Here is a 25731-nt window from a genome sequence, read left to right as displayed (position 1 = left end):
CAGAGAAGATTCCCTGTAAGGTAGAAACTTCCAGGCTCCAGAGGTTTACAGTGAACATCACCTGAGGATTGTTGAAATACTGGCAAAGCGGTCGATGCTAGAGGCAGGCCTGAAGCAAGTCAAAGTGGGAGCCTGAAGAAGCAGAATGTTAGACCTTTACCGAATGTGGAAGTATGAAAAAAAAGGAAAGAAAGATCTGGATGCAGCAGTTTCTGTGTCGGTCAGATCCTTCAGAGGGTCTGTCAGTATCATTCAATTCTGCTTCTTCTTCTTAATAAATCTTTGCTCTCTGCGTTTTTGAGTGTAAACGAGCAGCAACTTAACACGGAATTCATATTTTTAAATTTGAAGTGTGTCACATTCCACGTAATAGCATGACCTCTGCATTGACCTTGACACGCCTGTCCAGAGTATGGCAAGATGTTTTTCCGGACCACCATTGCATGTAATGAGAATTTCATCAAAAATATTAATAAACTCCAACTTTGATTTACAAAACATCGTATATTCACACACTTAAATAGTCTAAACCATTGGCTGCAGGTAGTGAAGACGCTTACTTGTAAAATGAATATCATTATATTTTTTTAAAAATCCTGTAAGATTTAAAGGTTTAAATCATAAATTATGTAGTGAAAATCTCAAGCGATTTTTTTGAAAGATATTGTTTATCTGGACGACCCGCCTGGAAAGTCTGTTGGTGTTGTAAGATCAACAAACTACTTTATAGCATTGAGTCGGAGTCAGCATTTTTAAAATGAAGCTTTAAAATAGTATTTTAAAGTTACCATGAAGATAGAATCAGAAATGGATACAACAAGAACTTTATAAAGTTTGTAAACAATGGTAGAAAATTGAAAATGTAAAAACGAAGAAGTTACGAAATTGCAGTAACAATGTATGACACTAGGGGAGCCAGAAACTCTTTTTATAATCTACGGAGTGGGCCTTTAAGTGAACTACAAAGTCATATTGAATTTCTTATTGATATTAAACTACTGAACCAAACATTATGTAAAGGTTTTTGTGATTTTTAACCATTTTGAGAATGACTGGCAGTGTTGACTGCATCATATATGCAGGTGACCAAAAGGAACTCACTTGAGAAATGATGGGATCACACCAACCTTGTATTGAAAGTTTAAAAAAAAGGACTTTAAATCTCAAAAACATTGTCAACACGTCCGGTGTTTACTTCTGTGAAGCTTTGAAAGATTCTAAAAATAAAAGAACGGCAGACGTGTGTTCCTGCTCACTCACCGGGTCCTGGTTCATCTGCACTATGAGTTGTTTGACAGCGTGCAGCGTGGGATGTGCCCACGGAGAGGGGTCCTGCCAGTGGCGATTCAGGTCAAAGCCCATCAAAGAACACCTGGACAAACACATGCATTGTTTTCTCCTCTTGTGACACGGCAGAAGAACCCAACAATTCTTGTTAAGTTGAATAACACTTTCAATAATCAGCTGCTCAAACTGTAAAAGGTTTATTTAAAGCTGTTGTTGAACGGAACACCAGTGGACTGAGAGAGAAGACGCTCTTGTGTAATCAGATCCTCTCCAGGAACAAGCTGCAGTGGTTGTAATGGGCTCTGGGTATTGATGTCCATTGTTTGTTTCCATCTTTGGATCTCTGTATCTTTGACATTTATTGAGGCTTCTGTTAATGGCGTAGGAGTTACTGATACCGAAGAGCCGAGCAGCCAGCCGTGAACAAAATACTCGTCCCAGGTTAACTGCCATTGATTCTCCGCTGTGTGAGTCGCAGTCCAGTCCTCACTGCAGTCTTTCCACGAGATTTTTTGTCGAGGGATAGATAATGCAAGTAATGTCTGCTTTATACTGAATATAGATGAATATTTATGTATATACTAAGACAATTTTCCAACTAGATATCGACATATTACTCCCTTTAAGAAGCATATAGTTTTCAGCACCTCTACTGTGATTTATTTATTAAAACTATAATTTGTTTTTTCAGGTAAAAAATATGATTTTAAATATTTCACTGAGTATTAAAATAAAATTGGAAAGCCATACACAAGAAATGAATCTGAAAAGAGTCAAAATAAACAATGCAGAGAAAATAGAATATTTGCTTGAAAAACTTGTCTTGTAACAGTTAATTAATAATTTCAAACCAAATATACAAGAGAAAAATACAAAAATGAACACTGCAGATGTATTTGGATAGTAGAAATAAATTAAAAGTAATTATTTTCCTGAATAAATCATTTTATAAGATAAATAAAATTGTGTTTACATCCATTACATTTGAACTATTTAAAATTAATTTAATATGTATAAGTGATAATAAATGATGCGAGTAGTGAATAATTTAAAATTAACATCCTTCTTCATTCGATCCAAAGGTGAAGAACATAAAATAAGCTTTAATTACAAATAAGTAAAGTTCTGGCTCCATATCGCAAATGCAGTGGCGAGATTCAACCACTCGATGGCGCTCGCCAACACACCGGGAGCAGACGTGATCTTATCTCAGTCAGCATTAGTATTCCTGGGGCAGAGCCTATTAAGTAAAAGGCAATTATGAAGAAGGGAAAGAGAAGCGAGGGAAGGAGAAGAGAAGATGCCCACGGAGCTGCAGTGTTAAAGACGGAGGAGGCTGACGGTGAGACCGACAGGCTGAGCGGCCCCAGAGCCAAATACTATGTTCTGCTAAACATACTGCTGTGAGCGATATGAATTAATTAGTCAGAGTTTAGATCATATCACTTCTCAGCAGGATATAAAACCATGTATTATGTAAATTCAATTTAAAGCGGCTGAATTCAAATCAAGATGAAGTGTGTGTGTGTTTGTGTGTGTGTGTGTGTGTGTGTTTGTCAATATAAGTACCTGTAATTGCCCAGATAGACTCCATCAGGATTCAGCATCGGGACGATTTTGAAGATCACATAATCTCTTAGGACCTGAGCGACAGGATGCTGGCTCACCAAAAAGTCAATCACACCTATCAAACGCACACAAACACACACACACACACACACACACGCACACACACACACACACAAGACAGGGTTTGAAAGGAGAACCAAAGACAGACGGGCAGTTAATTGAGTTTGGAGAAACAAAGGCAGGAGGAAGGACACGGAGGGGGCATCTTCAGAATCTGAGAGGAATAGGAGCTGGAATCGATACAAATTGTATGGCGGAGACGGTGCTGGAAAAAAACACATCACACGTCTTGGTGGAAGCGATCATCTGACCCGTGATGCACACGCGTGATCTGCTGGAAATGCTCTGGATAAACTGGGCCTGGATGCATTGCAAACCCGTTCATCCCAAAAATCACAGAGACCCTGACCTTTGACTCCTATGATCTTAGGATGCTGTCAAGGTGCATTGTGGGACTTGTGACCTAGGAGCGTTTGTTCTTAACAGCTGACTATTATAAAATAAAGTTGTAGTACCATATGTCCTGTCATAAATGTAGTTAAATTTAATGTGGAATGTCAATCATAGCAACAGTGACATCAATGGGGTGAAAGATTCATCCTTTTAACAGGAAGACACCTCAAGCCAAACCGGACCAAATGTGTAAAAGAGAAGGTTTAAGATGACTTTGAAAAAAAGAGAATAATAATACCAAGGCTAATAATTGGTTCCACAGCGGAGGGGCTTGAAAACTGAAGGCCCTGGCTCCATATCTACATCTGGAGATTCCAGGTTTAACGTATATGTGTGATGTATGTCGATGCTAGACCTCGTGAAGCTTTGCTAGTTAGGGAGGAGGATCTTCAATTGTATCTAAATTCTAGGTCAATGTACAGGAGAAAGAACAGGAATATCGTAGTCACGCCTCTGTTTTAGAGTTCTGAGGGACAGTAGTCTATTCTGGAGGTAAGAAAAAAGCATGGATGAGCTTCTCTTGTCCAAGAAAGGAAATGACTGATTTTTTAAATGTTACGAAGGTTAAATCTTTGATTGTTTTATGTGTGAGTTAAATGATAAATCCTGATCAAAACAAACACCCAGAATATTTACAGTGGTGTTAGCAGCAGGAGCTAATCCATTGCAGATCATTGGTCAGGGATTGTCTGAGATGTTGTGGACCAACTATTAGAAGCTTTTTGTCGTCTGTAATTCAGTCAAAGTTTTGTGTCATCCAGGACTTGATATGTGTAACACAGGACTGTAGTTGTGTTACATGATTCTTTCATCTGGCTTCATTGACGAGTTGAGTTGAGTGTCATCATCATAACAGTGAACGTTTATAGAGTGTCTTCTGATCAAGTTTCCTAGTGCAAACATATAGATTGTAAATAGGATTGGACCAAGAACCAAACCTTGTGGGACACCACCGCTGACCTAAGTGTGTGTCCATGAGTTTTGGTTGACTTGTACGTAATGCTTTCTGTCTCACAGATTGAGATTAATTGATTTAAACCAGTTTAAAGCAGTTATACACATCTGTTGTTCTAGTATCTGCAGAAGACTTTTAGTGTCAAGTAAAGGAAATAGTTCTTTTAACAAGGGTTTAACAGGAAGTACACGTGACAGAGCAAGAAATAAACTAAATGGCGGCTCAATCTAAGGAAACCCTCAAGAAATCAATGTGGACATAACGCAGGTTTATCATCATCCAGTCATTCTTCCAGGCAGCCTCAGCCATCAGAGCGACAACTGTCGGACACATTCGTCTATTTTTAGATATATTTTTGATCAACTGCTCCAGTTAACCATCTGTTACCGTGGAGACGGGAGGTGTTCATCAATGTTAATTCCAACTAAATCACCTGCTTTTGATCTAATTAGTGGCGCAAAGTGGATTTTGTTTTTGCTTCAGAACTACTGTCTAAATGATCTACTTTATCATGTGTTGGAACTCACTTGGACAAGATGAGTTTGCATTTATACGAAAAGACGATCATAAGATCCACGTAGTATTTGTGTTGTTTTTTGAAAGACAAACAAAGAAAAAGAAATGAGAAAAATAATATACTTAGACACTTAAAAAAGTGTATCTTTTAGCTGCCTTTCTGCAAGTAAAAACGGATTTTGATAATTATTTTCAAGGTGCATAGATTATAATTCTTTGGATTATAATCTGGATCCTGTGGACTACCACAGCAAATATTTATATATATAAATATATTTTAGGGAAAGATTACACTCAAAAAGCAAAGAAAAAAAATCAAATAATTACATTAAGGGGTAGAATATTATATAAAAACAATATATACAGTATATATATATATTTTAACGATACATAGTTTTAAAATATGTATACAAATGTGTGCACATTATAATTATATCAAGATAACTAGACTGATCAGCAAAGTTAAAGACAATGTGTTTAAAATAAAAAGTGTCTTTTGACTGAATAATGACTAACGAAAGTCTTCTGATCTGTGCTTCCATCACCAAAACTCTGCATTACTGAAAATGTTTTGTAAATATTGGAGACATTCTGTGTTGAGTATCAATTATATAGTGATTTGTAGGACAATGATGTTCATGTCTTAATGATAATTACACTTGAATCGGGACAGAATTATATCATAATAAACAGAAGAATAAACAGAGTTCTATCCAGTCTGACTGTACTTCCTCTGCCAGATCTTCACACCTAGTTTACGTTGACGGATCGGCTGGTTCCCGGTGCCAGAGTGGACAATAGAGGCCATATTTAGGAGTAAAGGACACGAGCACCACTCTTCACCTCGACGCCGGTGTCAGTAAACAAGGAAGTGAGATCCGGCGGGAGTGAATCTGCTCACTCACCTCTGCCGGAGCAGTCATTAGATCCTGCCAAAATTGTCTTTTTAGGTGGTGCTGGAGCTCAAAGAGGGTATTTCCCTCAGGTTCTCCCCAGTTGTTCCAGCTGTTTTATTAGTTTGGAGATAGTAAGCTCAAGAGTGAGACACTGTGATATTGTATATAGAAACAGAATTCCTCTCCTGCCCGCGGTGGAATTATTTTCATAAATGTTGGCTCAAGTCGATGCAGGTGAAAAAACTCTCACTTCCTGAAGAGCCAACAGAATAAAATTCCAATTATGGAAGAAGAATAAGCCTCTTATTAGTTCTTCAGTGAGCTTAGTGAGCCTTTTATGATGCAAATAAACGTGGAATGTGTGCATCCATTAACTGTATGAATGAAGTCCCAATTTTAATTCCACGTTAAATGTAGAAGAAGTGAAGGCCGGGAATAGAATTGAATTCAACTGGATTCCTGGAGAATCAAAAGAGCCAGAAGAAACGTATAGAGAAGATTTTATTAAAATTAATTTTCTGCAGGACACTGACCACTGCAGACCTAAACAAACTACCTGAAGGTTCATTTATGAATGGGTACATTTTTAAAGCTACATTTTCTTATGACAGGCATACACAGATTAAATAATAATATAATTCAGAATAATGATACATAAATAGATAGTAAGTAAGTTAGAGAGTCATTTTTATTTATATAGCGCTTTTCCAGACCAGGGTCACAAAGCGCTTAAACAATCAAAACAATATTCAATAAAGTTAAATTAATTAATTAAATAAAGATAGATAATAATAATGTCTATTTTCTTTTAGATGGATGGATGGATAGATGGATGGATGGATGGATGGATGGATGGATGGATGGATGGATGGATGGATGGATGGATGGATGGATGGATGGATGGATGGATGGATGGATGGATGGATGGATGGATGGATGGATGGATGGATGGATGGATGGATGGATGGATGGATGGATGGATGGATGGATGGATGGATGGATAGATAGATCTTGATATATTATAGAGTGATAAAAGTCACAGATGCTTTGACTCAGACTCTGTCACTACAGTGTGAAGAACAAACGAGCAATAGTTCTGAATCTTGTTTTAGAAAAAGATTATTTTCCTCAATCTTTCATTCATGAATCTGAACAAACTATTCCAGAACAGAAGGATGTTCAGAACAAATGCTACCGAACCCCTGGAGCCAGAACACACCGACATCTGGTCCATTATTTAGGTTTCCTGGAAACTTTACTGTTCATAACTTTTCCTGTTTACGTTGCTGACCTAAGACTTCAACAGAAAGAGAAAAACACTGATTGTTTTGGTTTGTCTCAATGAGTCACGCTGTTTCACGCTGTTTTGATGAAGCTTCATGATTCAGAAACATTGCTCTCTGACCCTGGACGACTCTATGTTGCTGGCGCCACCTACTGAGCTCTGAAGAATAGAAACCTGCTTCATGAAGCTCCATGAAGACACACAAGCAATGCTATCAATGCTAAGCTTACAATAACAACAGTCTGATTCTTGTGTCTTTTACTTTGAACAGTCATTATATTGAAACCTTATCATAGATAGATAGAAAGATGGACGGACGGACGGACGGACGGATGGATGGATGGATGGATGGATGGATATAATCTCTCTTAATCTCTTTTTATTTTAGTTTTCTTCTATTTTTCTCTTTTTTAAATTATTTCTTAATATTTCGTTTTTATATTATTTAATACCACCACGACAAATTCCATTGTTGTAAACAAAGTTTTCTGATTCTGATGTTTAAACACTGCCGCCTATAGGTGGGAGGCCATTACTTTAAAAAAAAAGGTAACCCTCTTTTCGATCTATTATTTGTCTTTTTGAGGGGGATTATATTTAAAAAAACAAAGGGTTTTTATATCATTTTTCTAAATTAGATGTATTAAAAATGAAATAAAGCATATACAATAACAACTTTTGCCTACTTAGTTTCATTATTTGACATCACTCAGCTTTTATAAAAACATATATTTTTGTTGTTTTAACAACATATAGGAAATATAAAAAGGTGTTTCCATCTTATAGAAGATCTTTTTACTCATCCATTCTATTTTTTTCCACACGACAAAAATAACGTGGCCCCTGTGGGGAATCAGACCCCCCACGAAGTCATACATATATTTGAGTCAACTATTTTGAACTCCTGGGAAGAGAATACGGTACGAGGGGTTCAGTCTGGGGTCTAACATCTATTAATACATTCATTAATTCAACGAAGTCACACTTTTTTATTGGAGGAAAAAATATTAAATATTAAAATTGTGAATCTCATTAAATTGTTACCTTGACAGATAAACGAAGCCGGAGACTCTCCGGGGTGAACGCGAGCCGTGAGGAAGACCAGCTTCTTCTCTCGTTCTGGATCCAAATGTTCTGTAGCAGGAAGAGAAATGCGATGAGTTCAAGTGAAGCAGCTTCTTCACATCACTATTCCAACAGAGTTTCTGAAATAACAAGTAGACCATCAGACTCCATTGTGAGACTCCGGGCCAGAACATAATCTGACCTGTGCGGCCATGTTCACACAGACACACATGAATCAAACATCAAAAGCAACACATGGCTCAGAATTTTCTACCAGGGGGTGAATTATACATCTACAACAGGTGTGACCTCACAGGTCTTTGAGTCTTCAGGTGTGGATTCACTGCTGCTGTGCTGAGACAGACTCCAGGTCCAGAGACTAGTCGACTCTTAACATCGCCTCGCTCTGCTCAAGACTAAAACATAGCAACACACCATCTGTAATAAGAACCTGTGGTTGAATAATTTACTGATAGAATCATATTGTTGCATCATTATTACAAGATAGGTGCTTCAGATTGAATTTTTGTGCGATTATTTATCACAAGATACTAATATCTAAAAATACAAATTTCAAGAGATACTTATATCTCAAGATACCAATATCACAAGATACTAATATCTAAAAATACAAATATCAAGAGATACTTATATCTCAAGATACCAATATCACAAGATACTAATATCTAAAGATACAAATATCAAGAGATACTTATATCTCAAGATACCAATATCTCAAGATACTAATATCTAAAGATACAAATATCAAGAGATACTTATATCTCAAGATACCAATATCACAAGATATTAATATATCAAGATACTTATAGCACGAGATACTAATATCTAACGATATAAATATCAGGAGATACTCATATCTCAAGATACTTATATCACGAGATACTCATATCTAAAGATACCAACATCACAAGATACTAATATCTCAAGATACTTATATCACGAGATACTCATATCTAAAGATACCAATATCACGAGATACTCATATCTCGAGATACTTATATCACAAGATACTAATATCTAAAGATACCAATATCACAAGATACTAATATCTCAAGATACTTATATCATGAAATACTAATATCTAAAGATACTAACATCACAAGACACTAATATCTCAAGATACTAATAGCACAAGGTACTAATAGCTAAAAATACCAACATTACAAGATACTAATATCTCAAAATACTTATACATATACACAAATATTACATCCTTTGCAGCTAAACATTTAAATCCTGTGAGATCCGAACTATGACTGAGGATGAGGGGATACAGTTGACCTCAGCAGCTTTCAAAGCTGATGTTTGCACATATTTTGGTTTTAAAACAAATGAAAGCAGTTGTCATCATGTGGTCTGTAAATTCTGCAACGGCAGACTCGATTACTTGACAATACTACAAAAATAACCATGTTCCTACAGTATCGCAATATATCGTAGTGTTGCCATTATATGATACATGCCGTATTGCCATATCTTTGACAATACACTTGAGATACTAATAGCAACCGATGAAATCATTACCTTCCAACTCTGTGGTTTTCCTAAACAACACAATCTCTGCACTTGTTTATTCTTTCTTTTGTATCAACTTCAGAGTGAGGTTCATATTTTTGTGATTAGTTTCGGACATGTGTTCGCCCCCGCCCGCCCTCACTCTCTCGCGGCCCCTCCGGGAGAATGAATTGCCCTCTGCAGGTTTGAAATAACAAAGGTGAAAATATTGCTTTCTTGGCCACTGTTTCTTCTCCAATCTGCTGCTGCTAATGGAGGAAAGTGATCGTGCGCCTCATTGCTAAACACAAACTTAATATATTATCGATCTGTCGGCTCACTTCTGCTGAGCAGAGAAAATGCTAATTATCAACAGGCTAGGCACCTTTCCTTCCACATAATCCACGATTCAGCCTCGGAGCGTGGCGTTTGTGTCGGAGTGTCGGTAAACAAATGGGCGGAAAAAAAAAAAAGTCCATTTAAGTACTTTCTCTGATTTTATTTCACTTTTCTCTCCCTCTGCCCTTCACAGAGACAAATGGCTTTGCCATTCAGGAGTCTCCGCGGAGCCGCGGCGAGCCGTTTGTTGTAAATGTGAGTGCTTGTGGTTCGGGCCGGATGCCGGGCTGCTCGTCGGCTGTGAAATTCCATCACACAGAAAATTTCTACTTTAGCCTAAAAAACCCCGGGCCCGGGGTCCGGGGCTCTTGACGCAGCGACACAGTCACGACAGACACACACACACACACACACTGTACTGTACTGGTGTTACACACAGCTTTTCTCCCCGACAGTAAAAACCAAGAACCCAGAAAGTTGTGAGCCGAACCAGAGGCAGCTGCCAAGAAGCCGACTGTCAGGGAATTCAACCATCGAGGCCATGCTACATTTAGTCTCAGTGCTGGTGTGCCCTCGCTGATCCATCAAAACAATCTCTTCAAGCAGACTCCTGGAGCTTACAATGGATCCACTGCTCATCCCCGTGTGTGTGTGTATGTGTTAGTATGTGTGTGTGTGTGTGTGACAATGTCTCCTCGGGGCTCCCTCAAACGCTCCCCATGTAGTTGTTGTGTTTATGTGTCTCCGTGTTCCTCCGGATCAGGCTGAGCTCGGTGGAGCGATGTTGCTTAAAATCAACTCCCACATTTCTATAGGAACTTCTCTCCCCCGCGGACACACACACACACACACACACCAGCGACACACACACACACACACACTCACAGCCTGGCTACGTGTGAGAGAAAACACCCGCGCTGCATAAGGGTCCGGGGGTCGGCTGAGGCAGAGAGTGTGACCGTGCAGCGGCCACCGCTAGGTGTCACTAGAGATCAGGAGGCAGGACAGTGTCAGTGTTTTGCAGGAGAGGTGGAGGTGGAGGAAGGTGAAAGAATCACAGTGACGTAAAAGTGAGGAACAGGGAGTGAAAGTTTATGGAATTCAACATGTTTCCACTGTAAGATATGAAGGTATTGTTTCTGTATATTCAGCTCATAAATCGAACAACAATAGACTCTAATATAATTTACCTAGAGACCAAAAATCAACAACAAATCAACTTTCTATCAAAGCCACTTAATGACCACCTGTTCAGTCACACAGTTTCTTTTATGTAAGGAATCTATTATTTTATATTTAAAAAGTGTTATATTAATAACGTTTAGTGAGGTTCAGGTGCTTCATCATTCACATTATGTTTTATTTTATCACCTTATTTCATGTTATCATTAATGTTAGTTTTATAAAGTAAAGGTATCTTGAGGTAATGTTGTAAAAGTCAAAGCTACACTTTTTTTTCATGGGTTGTGCTGCCTTTTATCTTGTATTCACGATACACGTTCAAGGGTTCATTTAGAAGCACAGATTGAGAGGTGGGGGTTCACACTGGACCCCGGAACATGTATTCATTCAATTTAAAAGAGTATAGTACCAGGTGATCTGCTGATGTGTCGGGGAGTGAAATAAAAGAGAGAAACGCTCGAATTCAAATGAACTTTTACAGACAAAGTGCATATAAAGTACCTGTGTTACGGGCATGGCCATGAAAAATTAGTTTTCTCTCATCAAAGACTCTCTCTTATAAGCCTTATCAACACTTTAAAGAGAGAATGATACTCTATCTCTATTTTTATTTTTGTATTTGGTGCCAAAATAAAAGACATTATTTTGAGGATCACTAAACATTTAAAGATTGGCTTAATCGTTTTCTTTTCTACTTTTTGTATAGTTTTTATTCTTACACAATCAACGGCATCCACTTTGTTCTTAAGAATGTACTATCATCAATCTTTATAATATTTGTTTGACTAGAAGAGATTGTATTATGTTATAAATCAGAGTATTTATACAGAACCATTACAGACCATGATGCGCTGATCATTTGCGTCAAACAAATGGATATATTGTTTAACACAAGTGTTGTTGTTGTTCAAGAGGACTGGTTAAATGTAAGTAAGTAAGTAAGTAAGTAATTTTTATTTGTATAGCGCTTTTCCAGACCAGGGTCACAAAGAATTCAGAATATGTGTTTAACTGAGATACGACATGGAAAAACAACACTCGACCGACAAAACTCTCAAATCTTTGCGACAACTCCACGTAGTAGTAGTAGTGTCCTGTTTTTGGAGATCTAGGATCTAATCAACCTATTTAATACAATTATTAAGCAGTAAGATGGTACCTTTTAAAGGTTCTGTCTTAAAAAGGGGGGAGGATGTGAAGTTAAGGGAGGAGTGAGAGCTGTTCATCACACTGACAGCAGAACTTTCAATCTTTCACACAGACACATTTAGGAACCCACTCAAGTCTATACTTATTTATTCTAGGCCTATTGCAAAAAAATGGTAAAAAACAAAAATAAAACAGTTATATTGTATTTTCGATTGAATTTACAAGATGACTCGATGATTATATATTATATAGTCTAAAAATTTACTTTAGTTCAAATATTCATCATATTTAAGAGAGTAATAGTTTGCAATCCTTCCATACTAAACACATAAAATATAATAAACAAATATTGTTTGTGTCATTATAATTCAACCTTTTACACTTGCTATTTGTTCTAAACGTAACATTGACGACAAAAATCCTTGCCAGTTATTTACCACCATTTAATATTTGGTGTGTGTGTTATATTATGTTATATGCAATAATCTGGTGATATGATGCGATATATTGTGATACTGTAGTAACAAGGATATATTTGTAGTATTGTCGAGTATTTGACTCTGGTGTTGCAGAATTTACAGACCGCATGACTCTTGACAAGATCGTAACTGATTATATTTGCTTTGAAACTCCTGTATTCTCTCATCCTCAGTCGAACTTCCTTCAGCTATGCAGGAAGTAATGAAATCCAGCAGCTGGAATTTTAATTGCAACTCAGAATGGTGTTACTGTGAATATTTGCATGTTAATTGTAAAAATTCTTACATTTTATACACACTTTAATCAAATATAAACATTTAAAAAGACTATGATTTGAAAGCCAAAAGATAAAAAAAAAAAATAGGTACAGTGCTGTTGAATATTAATACATTACATACAAGCAACAAATGCGGCAATATTTAAGTGTATCAATATTTTCTCACACTTGGACACTTGATTTTTTTGTATTTTTTAATACTTAAGTTATTTTCTGTATGCAGGTGAGGATGTTTTTTGTTTTGTTTTCTAGTGACATTTTTAGAATGAATATTCAACAACGTAATTAAATCTTTCTCAAAATTACTAAACAAATTGGTCATTTATTGACTATTTAAATGTTTTGCATAACATTCTGGGACTTTCTGACCTAGTGTTGTAGTCTAAAGCTGAGTCAACTGTAGTTGTCCATCATCATAAGTTATTTTAAATGGTCGAGAGAATTAATGCAATTTATATGTGAGTATTATGTCCAGTAAACATCCAAAGAGTTCCAGTCATGGTGCAAACAATGTTAAATGAAGCGAAACGTTTCTCACAAAATCCTGTAGAAGTCTTGAGTAAATAAACCGTTGTTTGTTTCTTTGGCTTCACTTCACATCATTTTTTACCAATCAAAGAAGCTCCTCACGTTCAGCTCAGGTTTTCTATAGTGTTTGTATTTTTTTTTTTTTTAACCGCCTCAATGTCAGAGCTCCAGCAAATGATGGCGGAGGAATAAAAGAAACATGAGCTGGTGCGAGCAGGGAAAGAGGAGCTGCGACAGTGAATGAACGAGCGTGTCATAGAACAAATTTATGCCCACACTTCAGAATCAAACTGCACACTCAGCACTTTTCCCGGCTGCCAAAGTCACACAGTGGGCCGCACATTCTCTCGCCATCGGGAAATAATGAATTAAAGGTTGTCAAGCGGCGATCGCCTCAGATAACTATGGAAATTGGAGGGAAAAAAAAAAAAAGGTAAATTGTGAAGGTCATGTGGAATGTGCTGGTCAGCTCTCTGTGACAGCAGCTTCAAGAACTTACCGATAAAAAGTGACATGATGTAATTAACCGAGATCTTCTTCGGCATTTGACTACACTTGATTTTATTCACCTGCTTAATGAGATTTCACAATAAAAACCTTGACAATGTTTCCCCGTGTCAAAACCCAAAGCAGAGACTGTAAATCAAATCTAAACTCTTTAAGTCCTGTCATGTTTTTAAGTGTCAAACTGGATTCAATATAAACCGTCCAAACTTTTTATGGCCCTGTTAGGAGAAAGTGCTGCTGGGTCGCGGTGCAGAGCTTTTTTAAGGCGCACAATAAAAATACAATGTCATCCAGGCCACGGATTTATGCGACACTGCACCGGCAGTCAGAAAAACCAAGGCCTCTCCAGACCCCGGTCCCCCCCACACTTGCTCGGCACCGTGGGTTTTAGCGCTGTCATAAATTAGCCTCAGTGCCGCGTGACGGCAACAAGACATGCTTGCTACTCCGCTCGCTGCATCATGTTGCTGGCCTGGAGCTGTAAATTTAAACTGAGCCCTTGGACCAGACGCTGCACTGTAATGTCTGGAAACCGAGCTCGGCACTTTCTCTCAGCTCCACGTCTGCTCTCTGGACCAGGTTTTTTTTTCTTTTTCTTCTTTAACATTATGATCAAATGCTAGATGAGATCTATGAATTACATCTTCAGATTCTGTGTCTGCTCCATTTAATGAGCTCAACAATATATACAACTGATTCAAAACGTCATTAAAAGACCAAAACTGTGACATTAAGTGTTATTTTAAACATAATTATTTAGTCACTTTTATTATTTTCCCAAATGTCCATCACATCCACTATAACATTGTATTCTTAATAGTTATAATATACATGTAATATACTCTATTAGAGTAGTTGGTTTTAAAACTAATCCTGTAACACTTACACAGTACATAGACACTGTTTCTTTAAGTGACATCACAGACAGCACATGACATCACTCAAGCCCGCAGAGAAGCCAAGGCCTCAATAGAGACACTGTTAAATTTATATATATACCTGTATATATATATATACATATTTACTTTTATGAAAGTTAAAATACATTTTAAACTGAATGGTATACTTGCTAGCTTAGCTTTTTGATAACAGTGTTAGCTTCAGTCATTCTGGGTAATAATTACATCTCACTCTGTATTTGTATACACTATTAAAATGAGAATCTGATTCCTGTTAAATGGATATTTCTGATCTTAAATAGAGCAGGGGGCCCGCAACCATTGTTGCAATGCGGGAATTATATTCTCAGACCTTCATATACATTTTTTTACCACTAGTTCACAGGTTCATATTTGGAGTAAACTTGACTGAAACAAGCATCTTGACGTGTCAAGAGTCACAGGCTAATGTTACCACTAATACCTTCTTATTTCAAAACACCTTTAAGAAAGTAATAACCAATAGAACAGAAATGTTTCATGTTTCTTTCTGTGCAGCCCGGCAACAAATGCCTCATGAACCAGTACCAGGGGTTGGGACCACTATGTGGACATATTTATGACGACATTATAAATAAATGTATCCATTATCTAACAAATTAATCCTGTAGACTAGATAAATGATCTAGATAAACTTTATTGATCTCTCTGGAGATTTCCTTCTGGAAATAGTTTTTCCAGCATACAGCAACACAGATGATAGATTCATAAAACAAGAAAAAGTGCAATAAAAAGAAAGTGCAAGATGACACTATCTAAATCTAAAGTTATGTATGTATGTAAAAGAACATAGATCAAAGAAAGATAACAAAGAAAATGCATACTAAGATTAACATGGAATATCATCGGTTCACTCCGCTCCTTCCCCCAAACTCAGAGTTAAACAATCTAATAGCACGAGGAATGAATGAGTGCCTGAGTCAATTAGTGTTGCATCATGGGAGGAGCATTCATGCTCCATCTGCTTCAATAGTCAGTTACGGGCAGATCAAGACTAATTGATCTGTTCTATAAAAAATCACACGGGTCTTACAGAACAAAAACAATATCAATAAAGATTTTTACACTTTTAATTTGCTACTAAGAATTGTTATTATTTTATCAATAAACACATACATATTCCCAAATTAAAAATATATCCTGAATACTAATACATATTTTCCAAAATAATAACTATTTTGATTCATGCCTCTCCTGAGGTTGTACGCCCGTAACGCCTTCATGTTAGGTCAAAAGATTGCTTGGATTCAGAAGAACTTTTTTGAAATGTGGTTCTTCATTTCTAACTTTATTTAACCTCCCATAGTGCAGTTTCCATGTGATAGGAACTAATAAAATACTAGTATTTTAAGTTTGAGGCCAAGATTTCCACAGAAAGCAAATGTTGCAACACATAAGAAGAGTCTAAGGTTCTCGTACTTGAATACTCAGACTATAGCGACTGATAATATATTCAATTCATGTTGCTCCAGACGACCAAGAGTCAATAAAACACAACGACCACTGGTCTAGTTGTTGAGAGTCGATGCTAACTGTGTGTGTTCAGTTGTGTTGAGATTGTTTTGTTTGGCCGTGATTCGGCGGCTGAAGGACACACGGACGAGCATGGCTGCGGGTTCTCACACACGTCTGAGATTGAACATGTCTCAGGTTTGTTCATCTTATCAAAGAGTCGGAGCAGAAACGGGATAAGAGTGAGTTTTTCCATGAACGACCGGAGGGAAGAAAACACGGGAGAAGATGAGGTTCACAGTCACGTGCGCACAGAGGGTGAAATTAAACAGATAAACTTGGTTGAGTAAATATTTTCAATACGAATAGTGTCATCATATGGTTGTGTTCGTCCATGAGGTGAGAAAGTTGTAAGAAATAATTGTAGCGCTTCAAATATTCTGAAGCTGGCGATTACAGAACAATTATTTTCTGATACTTGACTAATGCTGCTAAACTTTGTAACACATCTTTCTGACTACACAATCAATGTTTGTGAAGATTATGTTTGATATGGTTTATTTAGGCCTGATGTCTCACACCTGATAAACAACAAAAAATCATCGTTTTTAAAAATGAAGCTATATTGTATGTGAAAAAAAAAGATGACTCATCATTTTTCATATTTGTAAAAAGTTAAAAACACTTACATACTCGTCTCTTAAATCTTGCTCTATTTGATAATGTCGACTTAAAAATGTGATTCCAGTGTTATATATGACGTTTAACTTTACATTTTAAATCAAACAATATCTTTAACCTTATAGTTATATAAGGTAAGGTAAGGTAAGGTAGAACTTTATTGATCCCTCAGGAGGTCTCTTTCGGGAAATAGTTTTTTTCCAAATTATCCACAGCAAATACAGCAATTTTTCATAAAAAATAAATCAAAATACAATAAGAACAAGAACAAAGAGAAATAAAGAGAAAGAACAAGATGATACAATCTAAGTCTAAAGATAAAGAACACAGATCAAAGAAAAACAACAAAGACAAAGGATACAAAGACTAACATTGAACAGAACATCCAGATACTTTTACTCCACTCCTGCCCCGGAACTCAGAATTGTACAATTTAATAGGAATGAGGAATGAATGTTCACTTTAAACTTATTCACTATGAACATAGATTTTATATATTAATTATTTCTAAATTAGTTTAATAACAACCTGTTTTTTGTAGTAACTGTGCAGACGGTAAAATTCAATTTATTCTTGGAGAAAGATTAACCTAATTCAACTCTTTTATTCATGCTTGCTAATTGCCATTATGGATGGCCATTGTATTAAAATAAGTATATAATAACATCCATTTATACCATGTTACTTCAGCCGTACAATAACTCAAATTAAAAGTTAAATAAATAAAGTTAAAGTTATAAAATAATCTTTGTGTTTCCCCAACAACCCACCTCCATAGAACAAGTGATTGTTCTCAAAGATCAAATGTACGTATCAATTTTGCTCTAATCTGATTCAAGTTTTGTTAACAAACAAAAAACAAGAAGCATGTGTTGGGTATACATACTGAATGCTCTGGTGGACCCCTTGAAATTACCTGGGGGGCCCCATTTGGACCCCGGATGATGGGATATGCATAAAGCAGAAAAGGTTTTAGGTAAAATAGTAGAAGTTACGGAGTGCTAAGAACGTTTTTTTACTGGCTTTAGTTTTGGATTATTTGTTGAACCTGCAGTTCACGATCGAGCCACTAGGTGCAACACAACATTATTTTTGACCATTCGTGCTACATCATAATTAAGTCACTGCCTCAGATTTCTACTTTCACATGGACTTCTTGTAGCCAAAGAGAGAAGAACATGTCTGCTCACAGGTGTGACCGAACATGTTCGTGAAGGAACCAAAGAAAGGATGTCTCTCATTGGCTCAGACGTTAAAAAGGAGTGTCGTGAAAAGGATGAAACGCAGACAGCGAGAACGAAAAAGGCAGAGCGAGGCAGCAGAGGAAGCCCTCGAGAAGACAGCATGCAAATACAGCGACAGCGGGGCTCTTAAGTGGAGATGGAGAGGTGGCAGGATAAAAAGCTCTGTGTGATTATGGATCAATTTGCCGCAATCAAGCCCCCTTATGGCTGGTCCCTGTGAAATTGAGAGATTTTTTGCCTGTCAAGGGCAGCCGTGATGGCAGCGGAGGTCACAGACGGAGGGGAACACGCCTGTGAAGAAGCACCAGTCGATGGCGGCGAAGAGACGGTCTTTGTTAGCGGCGATCAGCATTCAGGCCGAGGATGGAGAGCTATTTAATTATGCTAATGGGGAAAAGGTGCCGGAGTGGGAGTGGGGGTCCGTGGACATGATGGCGAGGGTTTCGCTCCCGTCCTCTAATGAGTCCCCACAACAGACGACTAATGATCTCAATGATGGTGATTCTGATTGTTAAACTGTGAATACAGCGCGTCGGTGTGCAGCGCTGTGGCGACCACTAGAGCAGGAACAAACCACTACATCCACATAAAGCCTTTTTTGATACACTCATGTGACAAAGTGCCTTTTTAAAGGAGCGTCGACAAAAACAATTTAAAAAAAGAAATGTAACAAAGAATGGAAAAAAGGTGGGAAAAATAAAACATTTCTAACTTTACTATTGTTTACAGAATTTATTCATTTTACAGTACTTTTCCTGATCCCTTCCTTGTTTTCTCCTTGTCAGTCGGCAGTTGACGTGGGCAGTTCTAGACGCTAATCTGTCAATCATCCTTTCCTGAAATTACGCTAGATTTCTACGGACCAGCGTCAGCTCGTTTCCCAGTTCTGCCTGATATGACGCTGACTCTCCCTCGTTCCTTGGTTGTGTACTGACTTTCTGGATGTTTGATTTGGGAAACTTTGATCAGTTGTGACTCTTTATCATCACCGTTTCATATTGATCAGCTTTATTTCGATTATTGACTCTGATAATTTACTTTTCCTTATGGTGACTCATGTGTCTGGTCGCCACATCGTTATAGATATCCTTGTTTGTGTTTGTTTTGGACTATTTAACTTTGGACTGAGAGAAAGGATTTGATCTATTTACTTTTGTTAAAGCATTGTTTTCTGCCTCCGGGTCTCCTTTGTTAAACCATTTATAGGAACAAAACGATGTTAGATTTAAAAAAAAAATCGAATCTGGCGAAGGGTCTAAATTTAGAGGAAAGTCAAAATGGCATCTTGGAGACACAGAATTCTAGCAATTTACCTCACATGCAAAAAAAACTTTTGCGTTTCAATATTTGAAGTAAATGTCCAATTTCAAACAGGGGTAAAAACAAATGGTTTTTACAAGGTACAGGGGTTAGACAAATATTAAGGTTTACACACTTTTGACACATTTTACCGCACCATTGTATTTATTTCATATTGTTGTTTGTTTTTGTTAAGAGTAGAAAAAACACCAAAAAAACTAAACAGGACATACAGGAAGCAAGATAACCTATAGTACTAGGTATTCGGTGGAGAAGGTGTAGGAGTTAATAAGATAATGCTTCTTCCTACTCATTTTTTTAACATACAAAGGTTTTTATCGACTAGTGCCTCAAGTATAATGCGTTGTTCACGTTTGTAATAAAGCATCAACCATTTACAAGGGTGTATAAAAGAGAAGGGATTCATTCAACTGGGCTTTCAACGTCTTCTATTGTCTTATAAAATTGCTGTTGAAGTTATGATTTTTCTAACTGGAGTTTGATACTCATTTTACACCAGCGATCTGTTCCTCTCGACATGGACTTCACAGGTAAATACATGGTGGTGATCGCACCCCAAGAACCTCGACGTAGAAATGATGAAACGAAACCGATTCATCTTCTCAATAATTGGCTTGAATATCTACTTAAACTAAGGAGGTGATCTCAAGTTTTTGTGCCCACCATCCAGATTTAGGGGGTGTTTCGTTTGTAAGATGCGAAAGACATTTCAAGCGTCTTTGATTAATCCTCCGACACAAAGATCCGAGAAGGAATCTCCAAAATCGACATCAGAAGATTTCCGTCAAGTATGGAAAATAATGGGCCCTTTAGTCACATAATGTGGACGTCTGAGGCGAGGACTCCTCGAGGGGTTCGGGGCGATTGCTCTCCGGCCCCCCGGGATTCCTGCTTCTCCTCTGAAGCCTTGAGAAACACAGACAGTGGGAGAGGAACATGAAACAGGAAGATGGCAGGTCTGTGCGCGGCGTGATACTGAATCAGAAGCGGCCAGTAATAGCCTTTTTTTTTGAAGAACGAGCCGCTGGACTTTCAGGGCTGTGCTGCTAGTTAAGAACAAGGGAAAGGAAGGAAGAAATGATTTCAGTCCATACACCTTTAGGGTGTAAACAGGGGGGGCTATCGCAGCAGCAACACAACTGGAGTGTTCTTGCACGAAAACCAAAAAAAAAATCTTTGTATTATTTATCGGTCAATTTATGGGGCAAGAATCCATTCGTACAAGCAGAGCAATCAGATGGACAAACAGACAAATGGATGTCTGGGTCTTTATCACGGACATCTTTTCCTGCCTATCAATAATTTCTGAGCGACTCCGATCCACCCACACCGAGGTAAACACCCCGGCTTTAATATCTCCGGCTGCACCTCTCAGCTACCGTTCCCTTCATCTTCCCTCTGTTGTGTTTGATTGTGTTTTATTCCCCCATCTCTTCCACTTGGTATTGTTTCTCCGGCAACTGAAAGTGACTGTTGGTCACTGAGAGTGTGCGTCTCTAATATAACACACTTGTGTGTTCTGAAGGAGACTGCGTGACCTCGTGTGTGTGTGTGTGTGTGTGTGTGTGAACAGTGCGTTTGTTTGTGTCTGCAATGCGGGCGTCAGCGTGGCAGCGGCCACAATGTCATTCAGCAGTTTAGTAACAGGCCATTACCTTGTTAATACCGGCCTAATGGGCGTTCTGCTACTTTTAAACTACGGCCATGTTTGTGCCATTAGCTGCCACTTAGAGATCCGTTAGGAGACCCGGCCCAAAACAATAACACAAAGGCAGCGACGGCATGTGATTTAAACGGCTCACGACAAAATGCCTTTTGATTTGATCAAATATATGGATGATTTGAAATGAATAATGTCATTTTATTTCATGTTCTAATCAACTTTACCATTTAATAATAGTTATTCTAATCTAAGGTATGCTTGGAATCATAGTAAAAAGGCATTATATAAAAACAATTTTAATCAGACAGATGGTCAACTTTGTGTTTTATTCAAGTCTTATTTGACTAAAGTGTCATTAGCCAATAATATTCTTGAATCATGTCAGTCATGTGAAATCATATCCTTGGCTTTGGAGGTACAGTTAGTTTATTAGTATTACATTTTAAAAAGGTTACTTGAATAAATATTCCAATTTTCAAGTTCATAAAGTTCATAAAAAAAGTTGCTTCAATAGAAGCTTCAATCAAATCAGGAAAAAAACAACAAAGCTTTTTTAGGTCAAACTAAGAAATGGACGATTGAAAAGATATATTTCTATTACTTTTTTTTTAATACTTTTTAGGGATTGAATTATAAAACACACTATGGATATAACACAAAACGGAATAATACTTAAATCAAAGTAAACAATTGAAATATTAAACAAAAAACACTAAAAGAATAAACCTTTTTATAGAAATATAAATTCTGATCGAAGCAACTTTTTTGTGATTGAAAATATTTTTGTTTTGATTTAAGCGACTTTTAATTTTTTTCTTTTTTTAAGGAATAATAAAGGAACAAATGTACCTCCATACTTGACAGAAGTTTACTAGAATAAGGTAGTTTGACACAATTTTTAACGGGTGGCAACGTGTCAAGTAAATATAGAAAATTGAAATCTCCATGGTTCTGGTTCTAAGATGATAAGGGTGAGAGATAAGGATGTACTTCTCAGTTGTTGCAGGGTCTTCACTCATGTGACTTCGTAACGGTGTCAGGACTAGTAGGAGAAGCTATTGTGAGACGCCAGTTGAGGTCCCTCTGGCTTTTTATCAGGATGCATTCAGAACACTTTCCTAGGGAGGTGTTTGTCCATATGGAAGGAGCTCCCGGGGGAGACCCGGGACACGCCGGCGATGACCTGGATGAGCGTCAATTTAGTTCTTAAAGGAGGTCTCTAAGGAGGCGCTAGTCCTCTTTGCATAGACTGCCTCGGTCAGGAAAAGAAAAATGGAGAGATGGAATAAAAAACACTTAGGAACACAAGGAAAATATAACCTATATGGACACTATAGTAAGTAAGTAACAGTTATTTGTGAAGCGCCTTTCTAGACCAGGGTCACAAACTGCTTTAACAATGAAAAACAATACACAGTTAAAATATATAATTTTAAAAAGGCCAAGAGACATAAGACAAACACAAGAGTCCTTGAAAATCAGGGATTTCTCTCCTCTGGTCCTGAACCGTGTTCAGGAACCATCAGTAGATTCTGATCCACAGACCTCAGAGCCCGAGCTGGGGTGTAAGGCTGGATCAGATCAGTGATGTAAGGAGGAGTCTGACCATGAATAGATCTGAAAGTAAGAACCAGAATTTTAAAATTGATCCTGAAAGAAACTGGCAGCCATTGAAGAGTTTTAAGGATCGGGGAAATGTGAGTTCTTCTACTAGATCGGATCAGAATTCTCGCTGCAGAGTTTTGTATTAACTGTAGGCGAGACAGATCCTTCTTGTTTAGACACAAACATAAACTGTAACAATAGTCCAAATAAGAAGACACAAACACATGGATTATAAGATCCAGATCATGTTGTCACAACATTTTCCTAAATTTAGAGATTTTTCTCAGTTGAAGGAATCAGTTTCTGGTCAGTTTTCTGCAGTGTTAGATGATACCCTTTATGTCCAAACATTCGAACATTACAGATGTTTGCATTGGTTGCTCCAGTTCTGAACGAAAGCACAAAAACAAACGTTTCTCCAGGTGTGTACGTTTCAGGTTCGCCTGTCATTGAGATGCAACGCTGCAGTGACAGAAGTCCCATTATGTTCGGATCATTACCCCCATAAATTCATCCAATCATTCCTTGTCTGTATGGAACAACGGCGCGTTGAAATGGCTTCCATCATGAAATTCCTCAGTTCTGGAACAATCAAAACAAGCTGAAGATGAAATCAAACTGAGGAATGAGCGTCTGAACAGAGTCATTAATCAATCCAGGATCAGACGTTGATGAATGGAATCTGTACTTTCCTTTATATTTCCCTTAAATAAGCAGAAAATCAAGCAGCAGGAGTGGATTTAATACTATTAATATATAGTTATTTATACCTGTTTAATATTTTCGCAGTGCATTTCTTGAGGGTAACCTTAATTTTCATTTACAACAGCCTATTTTTCCAGTCAATATTTTATTTTCAAAGCCTTTTTCTCAATTGCTGATTTAAGTTGCCACTACTCCACCATAGATAGTGTTAAAAAATAAAGAAATGCAGTCACAATACTTGTTGCAGCAGCTATGGCAGGGACGAAACTTATAATAAATACACACAAAATGAAACTTCTTACGACATTTAAATTAAACAAAAAAGTATGTGTTGAAAATTGTGTGAAAAAAAGATAAAGATAAATAGAAATTAGAGTTAATTTTCTTATTGTGTTGTGGGATAAACTAAAAATAAATGATATACAAGCTGGATAAACAACAAAATGTAACTGTTTATAGCTTATCATTACGAGGGGCCCCATCAGTACAGGTATAGACCCTCAAATAAACTATGACCCGGGTCTAGTGAACCGTTAGTCCTTGTGTTGCAGAATTTACAGACCACATGACTGTTGAGGAAGTCTTAACTGCTTTCACTTTTTTAGAAACCAAAATATGTCCAAACACTGGCTTTAAAAGCTGCTGGAGTTGACTGCATCCTCTCATCCTCAGTCACTGCCGGAATCTAGTGGGATTTCAGTGTTCATTTAGCTGCAGAATGACTGCTGCCATCTAGTGGCTGGACGTCAATTTTCTGATACAGTTGTTGACATTATTGAGGTATAAACTATAAAGAACTGTGGTAACACATAAAATATGATTTTCAAGCCAGTAATGAAAGAAACTAAATACAAAATAATTAATATGATGCTGTTGAATACAGTATAGTAGAAAATATACATGGATATAAATAAATAAACATCATTTTCTAACACCCCTAAGAGTGATGTTGAAAAATCCAAAGTTTAATTTACATTTTGAATGGCCTTTTTTTTAAAAGTACCTCAGGATCCACGGCTCTATTTTAACATCATTCAGCAGTAACGGATAAGGTCTCAAAGTTCCATAAAAGATTCCATTAACCGGTGAAATAATAGTCTCTTGGTTCGCCGGCGTGATTAAAAAAGTCCACCGCGCTACAAATATCGGCTGCAGGATCTCTCTGTAAGTTACCTTGAAAGGAGGAGAACCAGCGTGAACCAACACATCAAATGTCTCCGATAACATCACGATTTAAAAGTTGGGAAAACGATTTGGGGGAATATATATCTGTGTGTTTTGAGATCTTTGGGGGGACTGTTAAATGAAGCGAGTTATCTGCCGAGGATGAAATTAGAAAGGAAGCCCTGTCCTCAATTAAAAAATGCGTCTGCGGCGGCGTGATGTTCTCGACCTTCTCCATCTGTCGGGCGACACTTCCACGCGGCGGCTTCAACTTTGGGAGGCAGACGAGCATTGAAATGGTAATAAAGCTCACGACTCCTGTTTGTATCTCATCTCATTACCGATTGGCTCGCCTGACGCAACAACAACATGCCGGTTGAGTTTTGGATTAACATGGTTGCCATGACGACCGGACGGCGGAGACGGCGTGTCGGAGTGAACGCGCCGGCGTATCGGTTGGTGTGTGCACTGTGTTTGAAGTGGCTGCATTTTTTCTTTTTTTTTTTTTTCCCGTAGCTTTGATCAGGGAAATGTTTGTAGTGGGGGCAAACCTGGAGAACAAACAGGACTTCAGAGAGATTAAAACACACACACACACTCTCTCTCTCTCTCTCTCTCTCTCTCTCTCTCTCACACACACACACACACACACACACACAATCTCAGTATGAACGACGTAAGATACTCTTAAGGTCATTACATAGTATTATCTTTATTTGTTCTGTCATTTTAACAGGAATTCCTTTTCAGATTTTTGTTCGATTTATTTTCTGTACTGTCTCTAGAATTCTCTTGAAACTGGAGGACGAGGTATTCCCGCGCCAGAGTGGACATACATGTCCTGGTGTGGCCCTCAAGAGGTCAAAGTGTGATGGTCTACGTAGACAAGAGTCTCA

At 37.6% G+C, this 25731-nt stretch overlaps 1 protein-coding gene across 1 annotated transcript in view; it reads right to left on the bottom strand.

The window, feature by feature from the left end:
• The window catches only part of agbl4 (AGBL carboxypeptidase 4), a 306192-nt gene that overhangs the window by 34402 nt on the left and 246059 nt on the right, over positions 1–25731 (bottom strand). The window contains exons 7-9 of the mRNA XM_087782661.1: positions 8066–8155; positions 2857–2971; positions 1261–1372 (exon numbers count right to left, since the gene is read on the bottom strand). Of these exons, the coding sequence (XP_087638787.1) occupies positions 1261–1372; positions 2857–2971; positions 8066–8155 (317 nt within the window). The remainder of the gene's footprint in view (positions 1–1260; positions 1373–2856; positions 2972–8065; positions 8156–25731) is intronic.

The sequence above is a fragment of the Callionymus lyra genome, chromosome 2 (genome assembly GCF_982586985.1).
Source record: "Callionymus lyra chromosome 2, fCalLyr1.hap1.1, whole genome shotgun sequence".
NCBI classification, from domain to species: domain Eukaryota; kingdom Metazoa; phylum Chordata; class Actinopteri; order Syngnathiformes; family Callionymidae; genus Callionymus; species Callionymus lyra.
The sequence above is the reverse complement of the archived record's forward strand: the minus strand, read 5'-3'. Positions and strand labels throughout refer to the sequence as shown.